The sequence below is a fragment of the Anguilla rostrata genome, chromosome 13 (genome assembly GCF_018555375.3).
Source record: "Anguilla rostrata isolate EN2019 chromosome 13, ASM1855537v3, whole genome shotgun sequence".
NCBI lineage: Eukaryota > Metazoa > Chordata > Actinopteri > Anguilliformes > Anguillidae > Anguilla > Anguilla rostrata.
The window spans coordinates 37941364-37965248 of record NC_057945.1 but is presented as its reverse complement, the minus strand read 5'-3'; the positions used below and the strand labels follow the sequence as shown (position 1 = coordinate 37965248).

Genomic DNA, 23885 nt, shown 5'->3' with positions numbered 1-23885 from the left:
GGTTCCTGCAGCTGATTTCTAGCTGGCGGTATCACAAGCTTGAGAGATTCAGTCCGCTGAGAAGGAAGGGAAGGAGTCACAGGGGGGCATTGTGAATACGTATCTATTTTTTTTTTTAAACAAATATTTTGTCTGCAGATTTGTCTTTTAAATGCACTGTTGTACTTGCAGGCAGAGAGCTCTGCTAATCCTCGAGAGAGCAGACTAGCATACTTTTCCTTTCCTTTGAAATCCATGTGGCAAGCAGTGTAGCATAATGGCTAAGGAGCTGGTCTTGTAACCTAAACGTCTGAAGTTCGATTCCCAGGTAGGACACTGCCGTTGTACCCTTGAGCAAGGTGCTTAACCTGCAGTGTTTCAGTATATATCCAGCTGTATAATTGGATGCAATGAATGCAAATGCTATGTGTAAAAAAAGGTGTGTAAGTCGCCCTGGATAAATGCCTGTAATGTAATGTAATGCAAGCCACTGTTTCTTCACTCGGCTGAGCTGAGCAGTCGTCATGTAGGAGTAGGGTTCCCGTGCAGCTGTTGCCTGCAGAATGCAGTCGCCCGATTGGTCGGGTGATTCGCTCTTGCAGGATGGGATTGGCCCTCTGAAACTCTCCCCCGCCTTGGCGATGCTAAGCCCAGTCATGTGCCACCCTGTAGGGATGCCAGCTGCAGACAGTGCTGCCTGCTGACAGAATCTGATACCAGCTTATGGAGCTTGCCACTATATTATATACTAGATACTATATATTAGATACAGCTAACATAGCATAACATGACATACAGTAACACACAGTAACATAACATACAGTGACATACAGTAACATGACATAACATAATGACGAGAGCAGGCCATTCAGCCCAACAATGCTCACCATTTTCCTGACTAAATTTGTGCTCTGATTACCTATAGACTACACAGTATTTAACACCGTATCAAGCCTAGTCTTGAAAATGCCTCTACTACCTGACCGGGCAGCTACGTAAATATAGTTTATTATCAAAGTAGGTATGGCTGAGTAAAATGTTGGTCTTATGGTAGTTTATTTAGCTACAATACAAATGGAGTCACTGGGTTGACACTACACTTAGTGATTATAAATGGGCTGTGGCCCATGGTGATGCTGCAGTTTTTGTATTGCTATGAGTAACACTGATGTTCTCCACTACTGTTCATCACTGTGGATAAGAGCGTCTGCTAAGTTATTGTAATGTGATGTAAATGTAATGTAACATTATAAACCTGTGCGTCAGCGAGAGGAACCACCAAACAATCCCCATTTTGTATATGCATGTGTCAAAATGTGAAGAAAAAAAACTTTTGGACATTTCTATAAAAGTAAATTATTTGGTAGTGAGACACTCTGGGCTGTTGTGAAATGTCACGGTCTGATTTCATATGAGGAGGCTGTGTGCGCTATCAAGGCTGTCGCGCTGCTATTAATGGTCATAATAAAAAGGCTAGCTGACTTCCCACACTAAAGTGTAGTCATAATATTTTACATTTGTCACATCCGAAAGGTTAAAGATGCTTCACTGCACTTTAATTTACTCTTTAAATTAAATTGAACTACACAGATTTGCCAGTGGTTGGGAGGATTGAATTGTGAATCTTTTTTTTTTTTTTTCTCACTCCAAAGACACGGCAGCCATTTTTATTACTTGTGTCACAAACCTGAGCTGATTTTTTTTTTTGGAGGTTGACTCGGTGTCAGTTGAAAATCTTTGCTCTGTTTTGTGTGTGGTAGGGTGTTGTATGGCATTTAATATGTTCCACTAAACCTGAGCTGATTTTTTTTGGGAGGTTGACTCAGTGTCAGTTGAAAATCTTTGCTCGTTTTTGGCGTGGTTTGGGTGTGTGGCATTTTATTATTTGTCCAAACCTGAGCTGATTTTTTTTTTGGGGTTGACTCAGTGTCAGTTGAAAATCTTTGCTCTGTTTTTTGGCTGGTTTGGGTGTGTGGCATTTTTATTATTTGTCGCAAACCTGAGCTGATTTTTTTTTTTGGTGGTTGACAGTGTCAGTTGAAAATCTTTGCTCTGTTTTTGTGCTGGTTTGGGTGTGTGGCATTTTTATTATTTGTCGCAAACCTGAGCTGATTTTTTTTTTTGGAGGTTGACTCAGTGTCAGTTGAAAATCTTTGCTCTGTTTTTGTGCTGGTTTGGGTGTGTGGCATTTTTATTATTTGTCACAAACCTGAGCTGATTTTTTTTATTTTTTTTTTTTGGAGGTGGACTCAGTGTCAGTTGCTCTGTTTTTGTGCTGGTAGGGGTTGTGTGGGCGGGTGGCCGGCGTGTTGGTGTGGGCAGAAGGATTCTGCGGCGTTATAAATCACTCCAGCGAGAGCATTTCGGCTCATTTTATGTGCTGACCGGGTGGAATGAGGAGGGCAGGTGTTTAGATGCAGGTTCCGGTTTGCGATGTTGGTTCTCAGCCAAATCCTACTCCACTCCGCTACCCCTTCTCATTAAAAAACAGTTTAGCGCACGACTCTGCAACATAAACAAGTTACGCATCGTTATTTTTCGCAATTGTTTAAAATACTTTTTCCTCAAATATTTTATTTATCGTTTTCCTTCTTTCTTTCTACATCAGACTGTTTTTCATCGTGCTCGCTCACGTTCTCTCTCTCTTTCTTCCTCTCTCACTTTCATTTTTTACCTTCTGTTTAGAGCCTCTAGCGGGGCTGCCACTCTTGATTTATATTCCCTGGTCTTCAGACTCTCCACTGTGCAGCTGTGCAGAGCTCTAGGTTCCCTCTGATTCCTCATTCTGTTTGCAGCCATGCAGAGCGAATGCGAGTGAATACCTGTCTTATATCCACCTACCTCATCTGAATTCATGTCAACCCTCCAATCAGCCATAAGCCAACTGCACAGACTGCAATCTTAATAAAACACACCCCTACTCAGAGCACAGTACCGATATCAACCCTACTCACAGAACACAGTATCAATATCAGTCCTACTCGTAGAACATAGTACCCACATCAGCCCTACTCATAGAACGTAGTACCCATATCAGTCCTACTCATAGAACATAGTACCCATATCAGCCCTACTCATAGAACATAGTACCCATATCAGTCCTACTCATAGAACATAGTACCCATATCAGCCCTACTCATAGAACACAGTACCGATATCAACCCTACTCTCAGAACACAGTACCCATATCAGCCCTACTCATAGAACATAGTACCCATATCAGCCTTACTCATAGAACATAGTACCCATATCAGCCTTACTCATAGAACATAGTACCCATATCAGCCTTACTCATAGAACATAGTACCCATAGCAGCCCTACTCATGGAACACAGCACTACAACACAGCACTAGTAGGATATCTGCCCTGCTATATTGAAAACTGCAGAAATATTGCATACCAAAATCGGGCGTGTAATTTGCTACTTATCAGAATGAATTGACAAATTGCCTCATTTAGAAAAGCAGGGTTGCTTTTAATAAACCGTCACCAATAGTTTTGGAGCACTGATTGTTGTCTAGACATGTGGCTGGTAACTATGCAAAGATGTGATGTCATCGGAGGGGGCGGGGCTAGCTGCCCGGTGCTCTGGATTCCCATTGGTGCCTGCCTTGCGTCATGTTTGTTCCTCTTACTCTCCCTCCATCTGGTCCCTGCTAATTGACTCCATAGACCAGCCTGCCTTTGTAGCCTCCATTGTCTCCTGTAAGGGGTAATACAAGAACCTCCCCCCCACCCCCATCCCGTGTCTGTTTTCCTCTCTCTCTCTCTCTCTCTCTCTCTCTCTCTCTCTCTCTCTCCCTCCCTCTCCCTCACTGGGTCTCACTACTGTGCTATTGGCTGATGGCCACTGCTGCATATGGGGTGGATTTTCCCTTTCTTGTCTAAGCCCCTCCCACTCTCGTACATGTGTCCTGTTGCTCCCCAGGCAGGGAGGAAGCCCTATGCCCCTGTCCAGCATTAACCCCTCCCCCCATCCCCAGCACCATCCGCAACCCCACTTTCCCCACTCACTAGGTTTGGCCAATCACCACTCTGTCACATCCTCTTACTCTTTCTCTCTGACCAATAAACATGCAGTCATGTGCTCTGACTATGTCAGTGACAGTATAATTGCAAATACCCTTCTGGCTTTACACACACACACACACACACACACACACACACACACACTCCCTCCCTCTCTCTCTCCCCTCCCCTCCTTTCTTCTCACTCTATATAAACCATTGAAGTGGAATATTACAGGATTATCCCTCAGTCAGCGATACACACACTCACAGGCACACACACACACACCACACACACACACACACACACACACACGCACACGCACATACATGGTGGTACACACACACACTGTCTCTCTCTCACACACACACACAACACACACAAATGCCCACACGGGACCCTGGTCAGCAGAGATGCGCTGTATCACACAATGATGAGAAAGCAGAGAAGGAGCTGTGACAGGTGAGGGAGCGCGGTTCAGGCAACCCCCTCGGCCTTATGGGCGACAGGGAGTAGACGTGGAACGCGCTTTTAGATACACCACCTGCACATCTTCCTCTGGGAGCAGCCCCTCTTTATTCTCTATATTATACATATTAAAATAATATTTTCTGTTAAATATTTTCTGTTATTTACATATTATTTCACCCAATTTTTCCTTCCCCCTCCCCCCCCTACCCCTCATTATTTCCCATGATGCTTTGCGAGGCGCGTGCTGTTTGTTGTGCTGTGTGCTGCTCCGCTGCCAGGCCGCGCCGTGGGGTTGGGGGACGTTACGCAACGGCGGAATAATCCGCCGCGCTGTACGCGCGACCGCAGAGGCAGGGGGCGGGGCCTTGGGCAAATTGATTGGCGCGAATCGATGGCGTGCGTTTGCCGTTCCGACGGTCACCTCTAAACCGACAGGATAAGCTGTTAGAGGGGGCGTTGTGAGGCGTTTGATGTGTTATTGGTTTTTTGGGATGTTGTTTGCTATCTGACTGGCACGTTCGTGGCTTTCCAGGATAATTGAATCAATGCTCAAGTGTGTCACATGACCTGCCGATCAGAAATGTTTGCTTTCCATCATATTGTAGCTTCCGGTTTTTTCTTAACTTTTAGAAGCACAGAAATGCATTTTTTTTTGCTTTTTAAATTGCCTAGTTGTGTTTGCCAAGGACTGTCTTATTCTGGTGAGACTGAAATAAAGTGTTATTCCCACTGACTGTTTTGTAACTGTTGTGTTGTGCCATGATGCAGAAAGTGTTTGAACATTCAACTGAACACAAGCTAAAATTCTTGGCTCGATAGGCAACACCTGGATAACACTGCTAACCTTTCTGGGTTCTTTTTAATTACATATTTCCCTTATCTCATCTGTATTTATCAGCCGACTATTTTAGCTGAGATTACAGTGTCACTGTCAGCCAGTGCTATCTTGGTTGAGCATGTAACCATTTCCAATCATCTCATTTTTTAATTGCCTGTACTATAATATTTTTTTTTAAAGGAGCAGTTCTCTACAGTAATTGGTGAATTATATATATCTAATCCAGCCATGGACCTTGGATGGGACAAAATACCTCAAAGCCTTTCATTCATAAGAATGAATGTATCCCATGATGCTCTGTGTTAAAAACAGAGCTTTGTGTGACATACACTGTGTGGAAATTATTTGCACCACATTGAGCTGCATATGCTTATCTGGTTTTAATATGTATTAAAAATTTTAATTTCTCTGAATGATCGTGTTCAACTAACTGGCGTCTGCATTCAAATGCTGCTCGATAACAAAATAAATAGTTTTATTCTCACATTAACTTTAAGAAGCAGAGCCTAAAAGCTGCTTAACATAACGTAACATTTTTTCAATAAAACGTTTGTCTGCGGAGTACTACACTCCTAGGGGAAATTAAATCCTGATCAAATGCTGAGTTTATGCAAGTAATAGAGTGAATTTGTCTGGATTATTTTACTGTTACATTTCTTGACAGTGTTATTATGGCAAGGTTGGGATTTACAAACGCAAGCTTTCTCTTTATTATTGTTATTATTATTATTATTATTTTATTTTTAAGACAGGGGTGATTTGTTACTTCCTTGGCTGTGCAGGGCTTTCTCAGTGGCCCACACATTTTGGGAGAGAGTGTAGGATGTGGGCTGTGGGCCTTGCTAGTGGGTTAGAGATGAGCGGAGGAGGCTGAGAAGAACGGTGCATTATAGCAGAGGAGGCTGAGAAAGATGGTGCGTTATACAGGGGCTCAAAATGTCAGCCGTGTTGTTGGAGCCCGAGTCTGGGTCAGGCTGTCTGCCTCTGACATTTGTACTCGGAGAATAACAGCTCGTTTCCGCGAAAGGACTGTGGCGGGGTGTGTGTACAAAGCCGCTGTGGGTGTGGTGTGAGCCCTCCACAGGGATGCTGCCGGAAGGCCTATCTGGTCAAGGAGGGGAAAGTAGCTATTGGCTGGATAGTGCACCAAAAAAAAAGATTAGCTAATGGTGATTATACTAGGAGAAAAAAGTCTAGGTTGGTTGAATGTGCACAGCGTTGTTACATGCCACTGACCTAGTATGCACAGTTATTCTGTCACAGAGCACAGTTATTCTGTCACAGAACGCAGTTATTCTGTCACAGAGCACAGTTATTCTGTAATAGAACACAGTTATTCTGTCACAGAGCACAGTTATTCTGTAATAGAACAGTTATTCTGTCATAGAGCACAGTTATTCTGTAATAGAACACAGTTATTCTGTAACTGAGCAGTTATTTAGTGATTCCGTAACAGATCCGGTATAAAATTGTGCTGTAATCGAGCAGGGTTATTCAGTGATTCTGCGATGGCACGCAGTTGTTCTGTGAGGTTGAGGCGGTGTGTGAGGACGCAGTGGGTTCTGCCTGTTTGGCTCCTCCTCTCTTTTCTGTGACAGTGAGAAATGTGCGCTGATGATGAGCGGTGGAGCGGCGCTGCGTGACTCAGTCACCGCTGCTGCAGACTGCAGAGCGCAGTCCGTTCCCACAGGACAATCACACCGCTGGCTGCAGAGGCTGCGCGGGTGAAATCAGCTGTGCTGCTTCTCGCCACGTTTCACAGCATCCAGAGCCCAGGGTCACAGTGCGGAGTCTGCAGATCAGGGGGATCACAGAAGCACATGTACACATGCACACAGACAAACACGAGTGCGCACACACGCACACACATACATGCACACATGCACACAGACAAACACAAGTGCACACACACGCACACACATACGTGCACATGCACATGCACAAACACTCACACACTCACATGCACACATACACACAAACACAAGCGCACACACATTAACACACATACAGGCACATGCACAAACACTCACACACTCACATGCACACATGCACACAGACAAACACAAGTGCACACACACACACACACATACATGCACATGCACAAACACTCACACACTCACATGCACACATACACACAAACAAACACGAGTGCACACACACGCACACACATACATGCACATGCACAAACACTCACACGCTCACATGCACACATACACACAAACAAACACAAGTGCACACACACGCACACACATACATGCACATGCACAAACACTCACACGCTCACATGCACACATACACACAAACAAACACAAGTGCACACACACGCACACACATACATGCACATGCACAAACACTCACACGCTCACATGCACACATACACACAAACAAACACAAGTGCACACACAGCCACTACCACATACATGCACATGCACAAACACTCACACACTCACATGCACACATACACACAAACAAACACAAGCGCACACACATGCACACACTAACACACATACATGCACATGCACAAACACTCACACGCTCACATGCACACATACACACAAACAAACACAAGCGCACACACATGCACACACTAACCCACATACATGCACATGCACAAACACTCACACACACACACAAGCACGCACACACAATCACACAAACACAAGCACATGCACACACGCACACAGTAATATGCACACACAAGCACATACACAAGCACACACACACACACACAGGCACGCACAAATTCACTTTTGGAGCTGATTAATGCTTCCGTGTCTCACGCTGTCTGCAAGTCTCCCTGAACACAGCTGCCTCTGGCCTGTCGTCGGGGTACAGTAGATGATTGACAGGCGTGTTTCATTGCAAATGGCTGCCGGTCCCTTGTAGTGCATCACGCTCACCTCAGGGACTGGTGTTTTATTGCATCCCTTAACCACAGGCAGCAGGCACAGCCCAGAAACAGCACTTCCTTCTCCATGATGGCGTAAATCTGCCGCGATAAATTCCGCACGGACAACAGCAAGTATTTCTTCACACAGAGAGCAGTCGCTGTGTGGAAGAGCCAGCCAGGTCATGTAGTAGAGGCAGGAACTCTGGGGGGTTTTCAAGACCAGGCTTGATACAGTGCTAGGTACTACTAGTTTGTAGGTAAATGGTGAGCACTAGGTACACTTTAGTGGTAGGAAAACGGAGAGCATTGTTGGGCTGAATGGCCTGTTCTCATTGTTATGTTGTGTTGTGTTGTGTTGTGTTATGTCTCATTACGTTACATTGTGCTACATTACGTTATGCTACGTTATGTTTTGTATCGTTGCCTCTGTGTCTCGTTTCAGTGCAAACAGTTGTGACCTTTAATGTGGGGTATGGTGCGCAGAGGAAGAAGCAGCATTAGTCAGGAGCACGAAACGGCGTTTACGTTCCAATTACGGTGCTGAACGGGAGCGCGAGCGCGCCGTCTCTTTTTCTAAAGCGTTTTGGAAACCAGAAAAAAAAAGAAAAAAAAAAGAAAATCAATGGTCAATTATTGAAACGTAGAGATGTGAATCATCTCGCTCGAAACGTTGAAGAGCGGCCCTGCCCGCGGCTGCCTCCTGCTGCCAGGTTTCAGGATGACAGGCGGTCTAATGGCGTCGCGGGGAATGCGGCTGAAAGGGTCATCTGTGCAGTGATGGCTCATTCATAATGAGGCGCGTCTCTTTAATACGCCACTGCAGAGAGCTCGGACGTGGCGTCTCTCACCGCTTTACTTACTACGATGCGCTTCGAAAGGTTTCACTGAAGGAAATATAAACCTTTCTTTGTAATGCACCGTCATACATCATACTAAATTATGAAGCTGTTAACCGTTAGGTAACATCTAAAACCCGTTTTATATATTTTTTTTTCTTATGGTTTAATTCCTTTTACAGTTATTTATTAAATTTATTAAAAGGTTACAACTATTTCTCAATACTGAGTTCACTTATACAGGCGTTAAGCACAACAGCAGTCTATGTGGACCAACTTTGACACAAAAATGCATTCCATGACCACCGCTTTCAAAATTCTTGAATTCACACTCAACCGCCAGCAGTGCCACATGCTTCTATTGTGAGAATGTTCCAGCAAACCAACAGGTAATATATGCATTCTGAAAGGGCATCTGACTGTACTATATATTACATATATACATTTCTTATGCTATCGACAACATACAAAAGAAACACTAAAGAGCACAGAATGGTTTACTGCTTCAAAGACAGACATAAAATGATGCACCGACTGTAATGCTACCTGTTGTTCGTGTTTTTTTAGGCCTTTGTGTTATGAGCGATGAAGTGTTCTCATCGGGAGGAAACTAGTGCCAGTGTTTTGGTAGCTTCGGTGCATTTTGGGTTTGAAGGACATGGTGCCGGCACGGTCAGCATTTTCGCAGAGGTGTGCTTTTGCCTCTCAGAGCATCTGGGTGGTTTTTCTCACCTCGGCCTTCGGTGAGACTAGCAGACTGGTGATTGGATCAGAGAAACCAGGCCATAAGGCCATGAAGACGGTTTCACCTGGGCAGCTTGTGACAGCAAAATCTCACACTGGCAACTTCCTGTATGTATCCCTCCCGCCAGGAACAGATTAGCGTCTTCTGCTCGTAGGAGCACCTTGAGCATGAGTTTCACAGGCATCGCACAACGCTACCACAGTGCTAGCATACTGCCCTTACACGGACGCTGCGCTCGCTAATTTATCATTCTGACACCCCTTTGCCTCCACTGCTCAGAAACTGTTGGCAACCTTGTTGGAATTCTGCGCTCTCCCCGGCCTTGTGAGTGTTGCCGTGGTGATGTAATGATGATCGGGTAGCTGAAGTGGCCTCGCCGCATTGTGACATCACACATGAGTGTGTTCTGCCAGCAGGGTTCCTGAGGCCTGTTGTGATGGAGGTTTTGAGGGAAGCGTTCATTCTGACGGTGCCAAGGCGGGTCAGGCTGTTCCCCTGGTGTCTGTCTGTGTGTCTGCAGTGACTCAGCACCTGAGATACACTGTGAACAGCTGCTCCAGTTTGACTACACACACACACACACACACAAAAATATATACAGCACACACACACACGCCACACATACAATACACACGCAACACATAGAACACACACACGTTCACACACACACACACACACACGCAAATATATATACAGCACACACACACATACCACACATACAATACACACGCAACACATAGAACACACACACACACACACAAAACATACAACACACACATGTTCACACACACACACAAATATATATACAGCACACCCACACACATACAATACACACACAACACATAGAACACACACACCCATACAAAACTTACAACACACACACATACAGCACATACAACACACACACATGCTCACACACGCTCACACACACACATACAACACACACACACACAGGGAGAGATGGATTAGCGAGTTACTTTTATTTTCGCTAATGCAGTGCATCCTCTTAACTCACCACATCCTCAGGTACTCTGTCTTTTAAACTTTTATTGACTCTCAATCCCCCTCCTCCGATCTGCTGCTCTTAAACTGCAAATCGAATGTAAAATGTGTCCCTGTGGCAAGATCACATGAAGGTGTGTGAAAAAATGAGTGTCCTGAGAAAGGCACTGTTAAAAAGCGTAAGCATTTCTTTGCACAGGAGGTAATAACTGAGTCAGTAAACTCGTAGATTTCCTAGAGAGCATGAGCATGAATCTTTTTTTTATTTGTCAGGTTCACTGTTTGCAACATGTATTTCTCATGCACAGATTACCTAACCCCATGCTAATGCTTTAAACAAACCCTATCTCTGTATTGTTGGTTATGTTTATTATTATTATTCCAATGCAGTCATTAAAAGTCACCCACATTTGTTCTCTCAAATGTCCAAATTCAGGTATCGAATTAGGGTGAATTTGGGTGATAGACATACCAAGCTTTTGTCTGCTTGACATCTTCATTGTACTGTACGTCCAACTAAGGTTACATTCAGTGTGTTTTCAATGTTAATACTGTATGCTTAATTACAGAAGATTATATTGAGATTAAATATTGTGTCATATGGATCATAGAGGACTTTGTGTGGAGCATCTTGTCTAAAGATGGTATTTCACGGGCGGGGTGTTCTGCTGGGTGTTTACACTGTAATCTGTAATACTTCCTGTGAATTCATTACCCTCTCTCGTTTCTCTCTCTCCCTCTCTCTCTCTTTCTGTCCTCTCTCTTTCCCTCTCTTTTTCCCTCTCTCACTCTCACACCCCCTCTCTCTCCATCCCTCTCCTCCTCTCACTCTCTCTCCCCCTCCTCACTTCTACTCTCCCTCTGTCTTCCCCCTCTTTCTCTCACTCTCACACCCCCCCTCTCTCTCCCTCCATCCCTCTCCCCTTCTCTCTCTCTTTCTCACTCTCTCTCCCCTCCTCTCTCTCTCTCTCCCTCCATCCCTCTCCCCCTCTCTCTCTTTCTCACTCTCTCTCTCCCCCTCCTCTCTCTCTCACTCTCACCCCCCCCCTCTCTCACAGTGCATGAAGATCACTGCTCTGCTGCAGACGTGTACAGCTCCGGGCCTGCTCTATCACAGCTAGGAAAATGTCTGGCTCCTACGACGAATCCGCCAGCTTCGAAGAGGCCACAGACAGCTTCTGGGAGGTAAAGGCAGCTGCTGCTCCTCCAGGGTTTCATTTATCTCTGCATCGTTTCAGTGGACGGCCCACTGGTCGGTGGCTTCCAGGTCACCCAATCCCAAGCTGTTCCAAAAATTGTGTTATCCAGACCTGTTAAGATCTTAAAGTGGGAGCGCCACAACAGAGCTCCACACTGAGGTCCAAATACTAAAGGAAAAGAACAGTTATTTTCCCTCAATTAACCTGTTCCTGTCTGTTTGGGTTGTGACTGTTTTTGTTTGGGCTATGACTCTACCTGTGTTTGGGCTGTGACTCTTTCTTTTTTGGGCTGTGACTCTATCCTGTTCGGGCTGTGACTATTTTTGTCTGGGCTGTGACTCTATCCTGTTTGGGCTGTGACTCTGTTTATGATTGGACTGTAAGTGTTTCCGTTTAGCCTGTGATTCTGTTCCCATTTGAATTTTGACTGTCTCCATTTGGTCTGTAACTCAGTTAATGTTTGCTACTCATTCTGAGCACGCACGGCTGCGCTGTCTGCCTCCTTGGCCACCATTCCGGCTCAAAGACTCCAGTGACATGGGCCAGCTCTGAGCTATGGGAGACCCTAGGCAAAGTGTCCTTTGGAGGCTTCCAGATAAATGTCTGGAGCCCCTTCACACGGACAGGGGGCCCTATGTCACCTTTGCCTGGAACCAGCTCTGGCAGTGAGCCTGCAGCCACTGCGTCAGACTCAGCAAGTGAGACGGGTATCATCTGGCACTCTCGTGAGGGAATCCCAGCCGTTTCTGAGACACAGGAAGCTGATGAGACTGTCTTCCTGTGGTGTGTGTGACTGTGTGTGTGCACACGCTGGGCGCAGATCTGTGTGTGTTCGAGTGCAATTGTGCGTTTGCAGATGTGTTAAACCAACCTGGATCCTGGAGATCTGCCGTCCTGTAGGTTTTAATTTCAACCGTGATTTGGCACTCCTGACTCTACTAATTAGCAGCTGTGTGAGATTTCAAGCTGTTTAATTAGGTGTGGCTTTGCTAGGGTTGGAGTGAAAACCTACATGATGGTAGATCTCCAGGAAAAGGGTTGGGCACCACTGAGTGACAAGGAGTAACCAAACGACCTGTGCCTGCTGGTGTAATAGAACGACAGACTTGCGATCAGGTGGCCTTCGGATGGAAAGGCGGAGGTGATGATGGCCTTTTTTTAAAGTGGACTGCTCTGCAAAGCCAGAGCAGAGCGTGGGCACAAATGTCCTTGGTGTGTTCTGTGGGCGTTCTAATGAAGTGTTGAAATTATAAAGGAAGTGAAGTGAAAATGTGTGTGTGTGTGCCTTCAGCATGATGGCCGGACTGCACATCGCTTTGGCAAGAACCCATAACGAACGGGAAAATGTTCCGGAACTTTGCACGAAGTGTTGCAAAAGTCAGTTTATTTATTTCTCTTGTTGATGCTTACATAATCCAGTTAAACGCAAGTGCGAAAGCAATTATGATGTCACAGTGCAGGCAGCGTGCGCAGTGTTCCAGAACTGCAGTGCCTGCAGCACAGTGATGGGGACACTGTGCTGTAGAAGGTTCTGTCTTTTGGGTGAGGCATTAAACCAAGGGTCCTGACTGACTCACTCTGTTCATTAAGATCCTGTGGTCATTTTTGGAAAAAGTAGGGGTGTTAAACCCAGTGTCTTGGGAAAATACCTACAAAAACTGTCTCTACATCTGTCCACCGAAGCACGACCAATATTGGACTGGCTGCACAATCTCCTGACACAGTCTCGCCAGCGTGATTCCTCGGGCCATCACTACGAAAGACAACTGAGTTCTCGGCTGACCTACCTGGTCTCCCTTACAAAGACCCTCCTGGTCGAAGTGTTGCAGCTATAAATCTGTGGGAGCTAAAAAAAAAAGCGTGAGGCCATCTTTTCTTTTATTTTCCACTGATAGGTACTCTTTCTGTTCTGCACCTGCACCCTACTTGGGCTGGATGTGCACACAGGCCTGTTCTTTCTTTACCTCAAATAAAGAGTAAATAAATGAACGTTGGCCGTGAATAAGCCAAATACCTGCACTGTGTTTGTATTTTCGATTGGCGGTAACGGAATGTTCCGTTAGGTTAGCCGCTCGCCTCGCGCGCTCTGCCCGTCATACGGGTGAAGTCAGCGGCTCCCCGTCGGGCCGCCCGACTCTCTGAAACACACGCGTCGCCGGGCTTGACTTCGACACGATGCGACGTGACGTGACGGGTGAAGCCAGAGCTGACCCTCGGAGGATAAACTGGCCTCAGCTGACGTTCCGCAAGTCGCAGATAAGCACTCCTCTGGCTATGGCTTTCAAATAATAATAATAATGGCAGGTGTTGTCAGGGGGAAAAAAGGGGGGTGTGTCGGCTTATTCTAGATCAGTTCTGGTGGCAGGAAGTAATCGCGGGAGGAAGGAGAGTACCTGAGCTGTGTCCCCCAGTGTGGTGGTTTTGAGAGACCTGGTGCATATTTAGGGGAAGAGCTCTCGGCTCCTTGTCCCCATCTCCCCTTGCCCCGTCAGAGCAGGGGTGTCACTCTGGTCCTGATGGAGCGGTTTGCATTACATCCACAGCGGGATGCCCCCTCTGCGCTGAGCCGTAGCATTACGCAACTCCACATGCAGGGACACGAGCTGAGGCTCCGCCCCCCTTCCCTGTCCGTCACACTATGTTAACTCACGCCCCTGCAGGCTTAGGGGAGGAGCTACGGGCTCCGCTGGTGCTGTGTTAAGGTAGTACCAGGCTAAAAGGGGAGAACAGCTGTCTATTGATATAGAGACTGTATAGCCACGATGCATACATACACAATATCATATATCCACAACACTGATTCCAGATCTGTAAGGAGTGTTATTAATAACTGAGCGAGTATGTGATTACATTATTTGGGAATGTGTGAATTGTTAAGGAGTGGCCCAGTGTGACACTAACCTTAATCACTGGTATTAATGTTCCATTAACTATCCTAATTCAGGGTATTTAAGGTGGACTTCGTTCATCTAAGTTTGAGTTCCACTTGATTTTTGTCTGTGATGATTTGTAATAGGACGCCCAAATGTTTGCAAATAATTGCGCACTTGTTCATTTGGGTGTAGTTATACGGGGTTCTCTTCCTATCGTTATATGGGCTTCTCTTCTGCTTGCTGCGTCACATTTAACATACTGGCTAATATAGTCCGTAAAGCTACAGTGTATTGCAAGGCAATGAATAAATGCATCGCACAGGTATTACCTGATATACTCATATTGTGTTTCAGTTATTAAATGGAGAGCTACACAGAAATGCAATATTATACAGGAAACAAATACAGTATAATGATCCTATAAATGTACGCTCAGCCTTTATTCCTCTTATTTTAATGTTAATGTGGTTCCTTGGCAGATCTATGCTTGTCCATTTGCTTCCCATTGTTGAGGATGTCGATCAAGGGTGTCCAGTCTTATCCATAAAGGGCCAGTGTGGGTGAAAGTTTTTGTTTTAGACTAACACTACAACACCTGATTCCACTTAACTAGGTATTGATTGAAGACCACAATTCGTTTTTTTTAGTTTAATCAGGTGCTCTATTACTGGGCTTAAAACAAAAACCTGCACCCACACCGGCCCTTTTTATGTAGATAATATGCAAATACCCGGTTATCACAATATCAGAATCACAATATCATTGTATCATAACGTTTGGTTATTCAGAGTAGTTCTGTGAAACCAACTGTATCTCTGAGAAATCTACTGTGTCTTGTGTTCATGATGTCTCCGTTCTGCATGCCTAAAATCAAGCTGACCCCTGACCCCTGACCCTGTGACCCTGTGACCCTCCTGCTCAGGTGGGGAACTACAAGCGCGCGGTCAAGCGGATCGACGATGGGCACCGGCTCTGCAATGACCTCATGAGCTGCATCCAGGAGCGTGCCAAAATCGAGAAAGCCTACAGCCAGCAACTGACTGACTGGTCCAAGCGGTGGAAACAGCTGGTGGAGAAAGGTCTCGGCGGGACCGCCTTGCCAAGCACATGCAAACTCGTGTCAATTTTTGAGTTCTAACAGTCATCATAAAAACAGTCTCTCTCTTCATAAAACAACTAACGTCATTTGTAAAGACCATCCAAGTATTTCGACTGATAGCGAATTGAATTCCTTTAGTGTTTATGTGGTATGCTTACAGTTGTCTGGAGTCGTAGCATTTCCTGAAAAGGATTATGGAAACGTGGTTGTCGTACTGTTTAGTAGTACGTAGCAGAGAAATGACGAAGCAGATATATTGACAGATATAGCATTACTGTTTGTGCACGAACACAGTTACATGCTTTATTTCTACAAATAAACTACTACCTTACTTCACTCTAGTGTTTCTTTTGCGCCTCTACATCTTGAAACCTATGCACTTGTTGTACGTCGCTCTGGATAAGAGCGTCTGCTAAATGCCTGTAATGTAATGTAATGTAATACAAAGGCCTGTGTCAGGGAGCCTCTGCTGGTGGAACCTGGTACTGCAGTAATTGAACATAGTAAGCATGTCAATGAATAGCAACAAGAAATAACAGCGTTGCTCTTGACACAATCAGAGATGGGATGTGCCGGGCTCCTGTGTCTCGCTGTCTCTCTCTGTACCCTGCGTCCCCTGACAGCATCTGTCCACTCCTTCTGTCTGCTCCTTCTGTCCGTCCGTCCGTCCGTCCCCCAGGTCCTCAGTATGGCACGGTGGAGCGCGCCTGGCTGGCGGTCATGACCGAGGCGGACAAGGTGAGCGAGCTGCACCAGGAGGTGAAGAACGGCCTGCTGAACGAGGACCTGGAGAAGGTGAAGAACTGGCAGAAGGACTCCTACCACAAGCAGATGATGGGCGGCTTCAAGGAGACCAAGGAGGCCGAGGAGGGCTTCAAGAAGGCCCAGAAGCCCTGGGCCAAGAAGGCCAAGGAGGTGAGGAGCGGGAGGAGGAGGGGTCGGCCTCCAGGGCGGCCGCCATTTTGAACGTCCATTACAGATTTACACCAAACACACCAATTCTTCTTTTTTTTTTTTTTTACAAATGGCACAAGATCAAAAATCAATTTCTTCATGAAAAAAAGAGGGTTGCCGGTTCGAGCCCCGCCCTGGGCGTGCCGAAGTGTCCCTGAGCAAGACACCTAACCCCTAAATGCTCTGGTGAATGAGAGGCATCAGTTGTAAAGTGCTTTATGAATGCAGTCCATTTACCATCTAAATGCTTACTCGTTTACAGCCAACCAAAGCCATTTCCTGGGGCTTGTGCTGGAAACACCGCTCATCCATAACCCCCCCAGCAGCTGTTAAGGATGGGGGGGGGGGTTAATAATGCTGGCTGCAGCTTCATTTTAGAGCCAGGTGCACCTGTTGCCTGGGGGGGGGGTACCTTCACACACTGAAGTTCAGGATGGAGGAAGGTTCAGCCGTTGCCGGGGAACACTAACATGAAATGATACACCGGGCTGTTTCGGACTCCAGAGTCTAATCCGGTTAACCCATCGGTCTAACAGACTGCCCCCCCCCTTTTTCACAGCCCTTAACGCAGTTCCTATTGGCTCTGCTAAACCTAATTAAGCCACCAGTCAGCAGGCAGAATAGTGGCTTCAGTAGGGCTGTGAGCTGGATAAGGTTCCCCCCCCCTTTCAGGGGCGAGTGCTGTAATGATCTCCAGCCCTCAGGCCTAATGCGTTTATTCGGCGGGTCTAAAGCCACGTTGAAGCCCCACCGCCGCTGAGGAGCGCGTATTGATCACAGGGCTGAGGCGTAGCGGCGTGGCCGCGGAGCTGGGTTTATCGCTCTCAGGATGTAGGGCCGATTCCCTGGTGGAAGTGCTGCTGCTGTTGATGCCCTTGAGCAAAGGCGCTCAGTTAATGTCCAGCTGTATAAAGCGAGCGTCTGCAATGGATGTAAGCGCTGGACAAAAGCACCTGCCAAATGCTCGGATCAGCCGTTCGGTAAAGGACACTGATAGTTGAGGACTGTGAGTATTTTCAGTATTTAATTCAAGGTTTTTTAAATATGATATATTAATGTATTCATAGCAGAACTCATAATGGATTTTTCATTAAGTGAGACAGTATTGTGCTGAACATGACAAACTCACACCGGGGATTTGGACCATAACTAAGGTTGAGAGACAGTACCTGAGGTGGATAAAATTAATTCTAAATTCATCAAGAATTTAGTATGCTTCAACATCTGCAGTGTGAGTGTGTATACGCATGTGTATGTGTGTGTGTGTGTGTAGGTGTGTGCATGTGTGTGCATGCATGTGTGTGTATATACATGTGTGCATGCATACACGCACGTATATTCATGTGACGTGCAGTGACAGACTGGGCCTCAAGGGGGCGCCTACTCTTCCCTGTTCCGCAGCTGGAGACCGCCAAGAAGGCGTACCACTTAGCGTGCAAAGAGGAGAAGCTGGCGTCCACCCGGGAGGCCAATAGCAAGGCTGAGGCCTCCGTCACGCCCGACCAGCAGAAGAAGCTCCACGAGAAAGTGGACAAGTGCAAACAGGACGTGCAGAAGGTGGGCCTCCTCTAGAGGGCAGTGTTGCCATCTCCACGTGTTCCTGTGGCTCCCACGTGTGTTAACTCCAGCGCTGGTAAAGTGAAGCTTCATTAAGCTCAGTGTGGGAGGAGCTGCTGCTGTGTCATAAGCTCACTGATATAGACTAATCATTGTGTTCTGCTGTTGTGTTGATTGGTTAAAAAAAAGGGGGTGATTGACAGCTAATTGTAACCCCGCCCATTCATTATGGGTTTTAGTGAAAGCTAAACCTCCTCCCATTACTATGTCAAGACAAATCCGTTCAAATCAAATCAATTTTATTCGTGTGACGCTTTTTTTTTTTTACAGAAAACTACGTGACATAGCTCTGGTCTCATCAACTGCAATAAAAACTGAGAGGAACAGTGTTATCCAGCTCAGCCACATATCTAGTTGGCGGTAATTTGATATTCAGACATCCTCCGCCTGCCTAAATTATAGATTCATTACACATTCAAAGTCAAATCCCACACTCTTTTTCCCCCCAAAACACGGTGTAAAATGCCAGTCTTTTCTCTGTAAATAATGAGTCACTGCAAATAGGTCTGCAATCATTTACACCTTCAGGCAGGAAAATGCATGCCGATGAATTACTCTCATTTCATGCACGACTCTTGGGCACTGCTCTGTGAATAACGATGAGCAATGCAATGCTGGGTCTCTCTTCATTTTACCGGGTTGCATTTAGAACTGTTTTCCATGAATTGTTGCCCACTTGGGGTTTTTGTGTTGTCCAAAGACGCATTTCCTAAGCAGAATTTTGGGGAACACGTCTTTAGAGAGACATTTCATCACTGTCTCCAGAGCCTTTTTTGTTTTTTGTTTTTTTTAAAAAAGGGGGGAGTGACTTTCACTCTACTTTAGCCCGAGACTCTGTGATGTTCCGGAACTTGTCCTTTCCAATTGTGGGGAGCCGGCAGTGGAAAATGGCTTTTTTTTTGTTGTTGTTGTCGTTTTTTTGGAAGACAAGATGGCAGGTCAGTGATTGACAGCTAATTGTAACCCCGCCCATTCATTATGGGTTTTAGTGAAAGCTAACCCTCCTCCCATTACTATGTCAAGACAAATCAGTTCAAATCAAATCAATTTTATTCGTGTGACGCTTTTTTTTTTTTTACAGAAAACTATGTGACATAGCTCTGGTCTCATCAACTGCAATAAAAACTGAGAGGAACAGTGTTATCCAGCTCAGCCACATATCTAGTTGGCGGTAATTTGATATTCAGACATCCTCCGCCTGCCTAAATTATAGATTCATTACACATTCAAAGTCAAATCCCACACTCTTTTTTCCCCCCAAAACACGGTGTAAAATGCCAGTCTTTTCTCTGTAAATAATGAGTCACTGCAAATAGGTCTGCAATCATTTACACCTTCAGGCAGGAAAATGCATGCCGATGAATTACTCTCATTTCATGCACGACTCTTGGGCACTGCTCTGTGAATAACGATGAGCAATGCAATGCTGGGTCTCTCTTCATTTTACCGGGTTGCATTTAGAACTGTTTTCCATGAATTGTTGCCCACTTGGGGTTTTTGTGTTGTCCAAAGACGCATTTCCTAAGCAGAATTTTGGGGAACACGTCTTTAGAGAGACATTTCATCACTGTCTCCAGAGCCTTTTTTGTTTTTTGTTTTTTTTAAAAAAGGGGGGAGTGACTTTCACTCTACTTTAGCCCGAGACTCTGTGATGTTCCGGAACTTGTCCTTTCCAATTGTGGGGAGCCGGCAGTGGAAAATGGCTTTTTTTTTGTTGTTGTTGTCGTTTTTTTGGAAGACAAGATGGCAGGTTGTCTGAGAGTGACAGGGCTTAGGATGCGGGACTCTGTCTAATTATGATCCCCCTCCTGCCTCCCTCTGATGTTTCTGCAGTTAAGGGCAGCGCGCAGCGTCTTCTTACTCGATTGCAGCATCGCCCTTGTCCCAGTTATCGTCGAGGACTGTTCAATGATGCATTCCCATCGCTCCTATAAGACCAATTTATTAGCCTTTAACCCATTAGCCTCGGGTGCTATTAGTCACTGCCACTTAACCCTTGTCACGTCCTTTAGACAGCGCAGCTATATCAAGTTCAGCCTTTCAGACGCGGTGCAGCATCTCAGCTAAAGCAATGAATACGTCTCAGAAGGGAAGCGGCCTTGATAGATGTGCAAATAATGAAATTAATTTCACAGTGAAACACAGTTAAGCTCATTCCCATTGTGGACCATCTCCTCTGAAGGATCCACTATCCTTTGAAGAGTTGATGTTTTGTCAGTGTTCTAGAACTCAATTGCTTTCAGTCGCCAGTAGTGATTTTTGCATCGGCATTAGAATGTTCAGTCCAGAACATTCTAATCACATAATTGTGACCTCACACCTTACATGTTTCATGGACTTTAAGTGCCTTCCTGAACAGACACAGGCTTGGCTTTAATGTCACAGCAAATGTGATTTCAGAAGACAGATCGAGCCTGGGGGTCGGGGGTTAGGAGTCAGAGGTCGCAGATGATAAGATGGCCGCCGTTTGCGTTTGCAGGCCAAGGAGAAGTACGAGAAGGCCCTGGACGAGCTGAGCAAGTGCACGCCGCAGTACACGGAGCACATGGAGCAGGTGTTCGACCAGTGCCAGCAGCTGGAGGAGAAGAGACTAAGCTTCCTCAGGGAGGTGCTGCTGGACATCAAACGGCACCTCAACCTCACCGAGAACCAAAGGCGGGTCCCCCCCCCCCCCGAAGCTGACTCATCCTGTCACACCCTGTCACTCTCTCACCTCCCCCTCATCCACCCACCGCCCCGAAACTGACTCATCCTGTCACCCTGTCACTCTCACCTCCTCATCCACCCACCCCCCCAAACTGACTCATCCTGTCACACCTGTCACTCTCTCACCTCCCCCTCATCCCCCCACCCCCGACTGCTCATCCTGTCACACCCTGTCACTCTCTCACCCCCCCTCCCTCAGCCTCCTTCCATCTCACACCCTCACCCTGTCAGCCTCTAACAATGTCACACCCTGTCTCTTACACACACACACACATATATACATACACGCACATACCCACACACACACACACATGCATACACACACACACATATACATACACACACACACACACTTGCATACACACACACACACATATACATACACACACATACACACACACACACATGCTTGCATGCACACATACACATACAGACAGATACACAGGTACAAGACTCCTAAACTCACACGCATACACACGCACACACACACACAAATGAACTCACACATGTACAGTAACACTATGTACCCATGTAGACAGACACGCCTGCTCACACTTAGGCAGAATCACACGTTCACTCCTTCAGACCTGCCATGCCATGGTGAAAAGGGGTGAAGGGGATGTATGGGTCTCCAGAGGGTCTCCTAAAATAACACCTACCCCTCTCTGCTCTGCAGCTACGCCTCAGTGTACCGGGAACTGGAGCGCACCATCAACGCTGCCAGCACTCAAGAGGACCTCAAGTGGTTCAGCAACAACCACGGTCCTGGCATGCACATGAACTGGCCCCAGTTCGAGGTACCCTTCCTCCCGTCACCTCGTCCTCCTAAAAACCCAGCAATTTATTTCTGTCCCCTACAGGGGACTCAATTCTCCGATCTGAATCTCAATAACCATAGTATTCTACTGTGTGCTGAAATCTACGCTACAAGGGGCACATTTCCCCTGATCCGGTCTCCTTCCTCTCCCTCCTGCTTCTTGTCAGGAGTACAACCCGGATGTCGCCCACCCCGTCGCCAAGAGGGAGAAGGTGAAGAAGCCCAATGAGGGGGTCACTGCGGTGGGGGACCACGTGTTGGCCCAGGCGGGCGACAGGGGCAGGTACTGTGGGGGGGGACTGGGGGGCCGGCGGGGGGGTTAGGCCAGGGGAATGGGCAGAGCCAGGCTGTCACTGATGGAAGCATTAAGCTTTTTAAGGGAGATTTCCCACAGAAATTAATGTCGGCCAGTCCTTAACATAATATACTTCCTATAATAATTCCTCATAAGTTTTCTCAGTTGATAAATCTGTTTGGGGTAGTGACCAACAAAAAGGTAACTTCATAGTATAGCCCTGGAGCCCAACAGTAACAAGACCAATAATAAGATTATTCAGCCTCAGTTCAATTAAAATCGATCAATTCAGACTCAGATTTTAAGCGTGGTTTATAAGCATGAAGATATGACTTTGACCATTGGATTTCAACCATTACATTCTCTGTCTCTAGGTCATCCCCCCTCTGAATTCTCTATTTCTCTGTGTCTGTCTGTCTGTATGTCTGTCTTTCTCTATCTCTCCCTCACTCCCTCTCTCTCTCCCTCCCTCCCTCTCTCTCTGTCTCTCTCATTCCCTCTCTCTCTCCCTCTCTCTATCCCTCTCTCTCTCTCTCTCTCTCCAGTGTGAGCAGTTATGATAAGAACCAGGCGTACACCACGGAGTGGTCTGACGACGAGCAGCCGGCCTCCCAGTCGGGCAACGAGACCAACGGTGGCGCCAACCCTTTCGAGGAGGAGTCAGGCTCCAGCGGGAAGGGCGTGGGCGCGGGTGTGGGCGCGGGCGCGGGAGCGGTCGCAAACACGGGCGTGCGCGTGCGGGCGCTGTACGACTACGACGGGCAGGAGCAGGACGAGCTCAGCTTCAAAGCCGGTGAGCGTAGACGCGCGGCACGTGGCGCGACCCGACCCACAATCCACAGAATTGCGATCAACGTGCATCGTTTCCGGAACTTTTCCAGACCACACCCCGTTTCCAGAACTTTTCCAGACCACACCCCGTTTCCAGAACTTTTCCAGACCACACTCCGTTTCCAGAACTTTTCCAGACCACACCCAGTTTCCAGAACTTTTCTAGACCATGCACCATTTCCAGAACTTTTCCAGAATTCACACCATTTACAGAACTTTTCCAGAACGTGCACTGTTTCCAGAACTTTTCCAGAACATGCACCATTTTCAGAACTCTTCCAGAACACGCACCATTTCCAGTACCAAGATACGAGAACACAGTTTAAGGGACTGATTTGGGTTCCATCCATCCATCTGTTATCTGTACCCGCTTACCCTGGTCAGGGGTGCGGGGGGAGGTGGGGGGGGGGGGTGGTGGTGGCTGGAGCCTATCCCAGCATGCAGTGGGCGAGTGGCAGGAATACACCCTGGACAGGCCCTGATTTGGGTTGCTTCTGAGAAATGTATAGTTTTTTTTTTTTTACTATATTGTTATCTTGAACGACGATATTGTGGAACAGCACATACTAGTTCCTTTCCTGCAGCTCTGAGAAAATCGTAGCTGCGCTTGCTTATTGACACAGGACCGTTTGTGTTTAATATTCATATATGGAGATTGCCTCTCTGGAGGTGTGGAGAAAGCGAAAGGTTTTTATGAGACTCCAGTTTAGAAAAGGCAAAGGAC

General features: G+C 46.5%; 1 protein-coding gene across 4 annotated transcripts in view; it reads left to right on the top strand.

Moving 5' to 3' along the window:
- Positions 1 to 23885, top strand: part of LOC135237334 (protein kinase C and casein kinase substrate in neurons protein 1-like) — a 57530-nt gene that overhangs the window by 31893 nt on the left and 1752 nt on the right. For 3 of the 4 annotated variants that reach the window (XM_064304409.1, XM_064304410.1, XM_064304408.1), the window contains 8 exons: positions 11829 to 11955; positions 15765 to 15921; positions 16621 to 16856; positions 18297 to 18452; positions 20992 to 21167; positions 21895 to 22015; positions 22203 to 22318; positions 22876 to 23123. In XM_064304409.1, the coding sequence (XP_064160479.1) occupies positions 11896 to 11955; positions 15765 to 15921; positions 16621 to 16856; positions 18297 to 18452; positions 20992 to 21167; positions 21895 to 22015; positions 22203 to 22318; positions 22876 to 23123 (1270 nt within the window). In that variant the 5' untranslated portion in view covers positions 11829 to 11895. Of the gene's footprint in view, positions 1 to 11828; positions 11956 to 15764; positions 15922 to 16620; positions 16857 to 18296; positions 18453 to 20991; positions 21168 to 21894; positions 22016 to 22202; positions 22319 to 22704; positions 23124 to 23885 lie in introns of those variants that run through there. The other variant, XM_064304411.1, reaches the window with a different exon arrangement.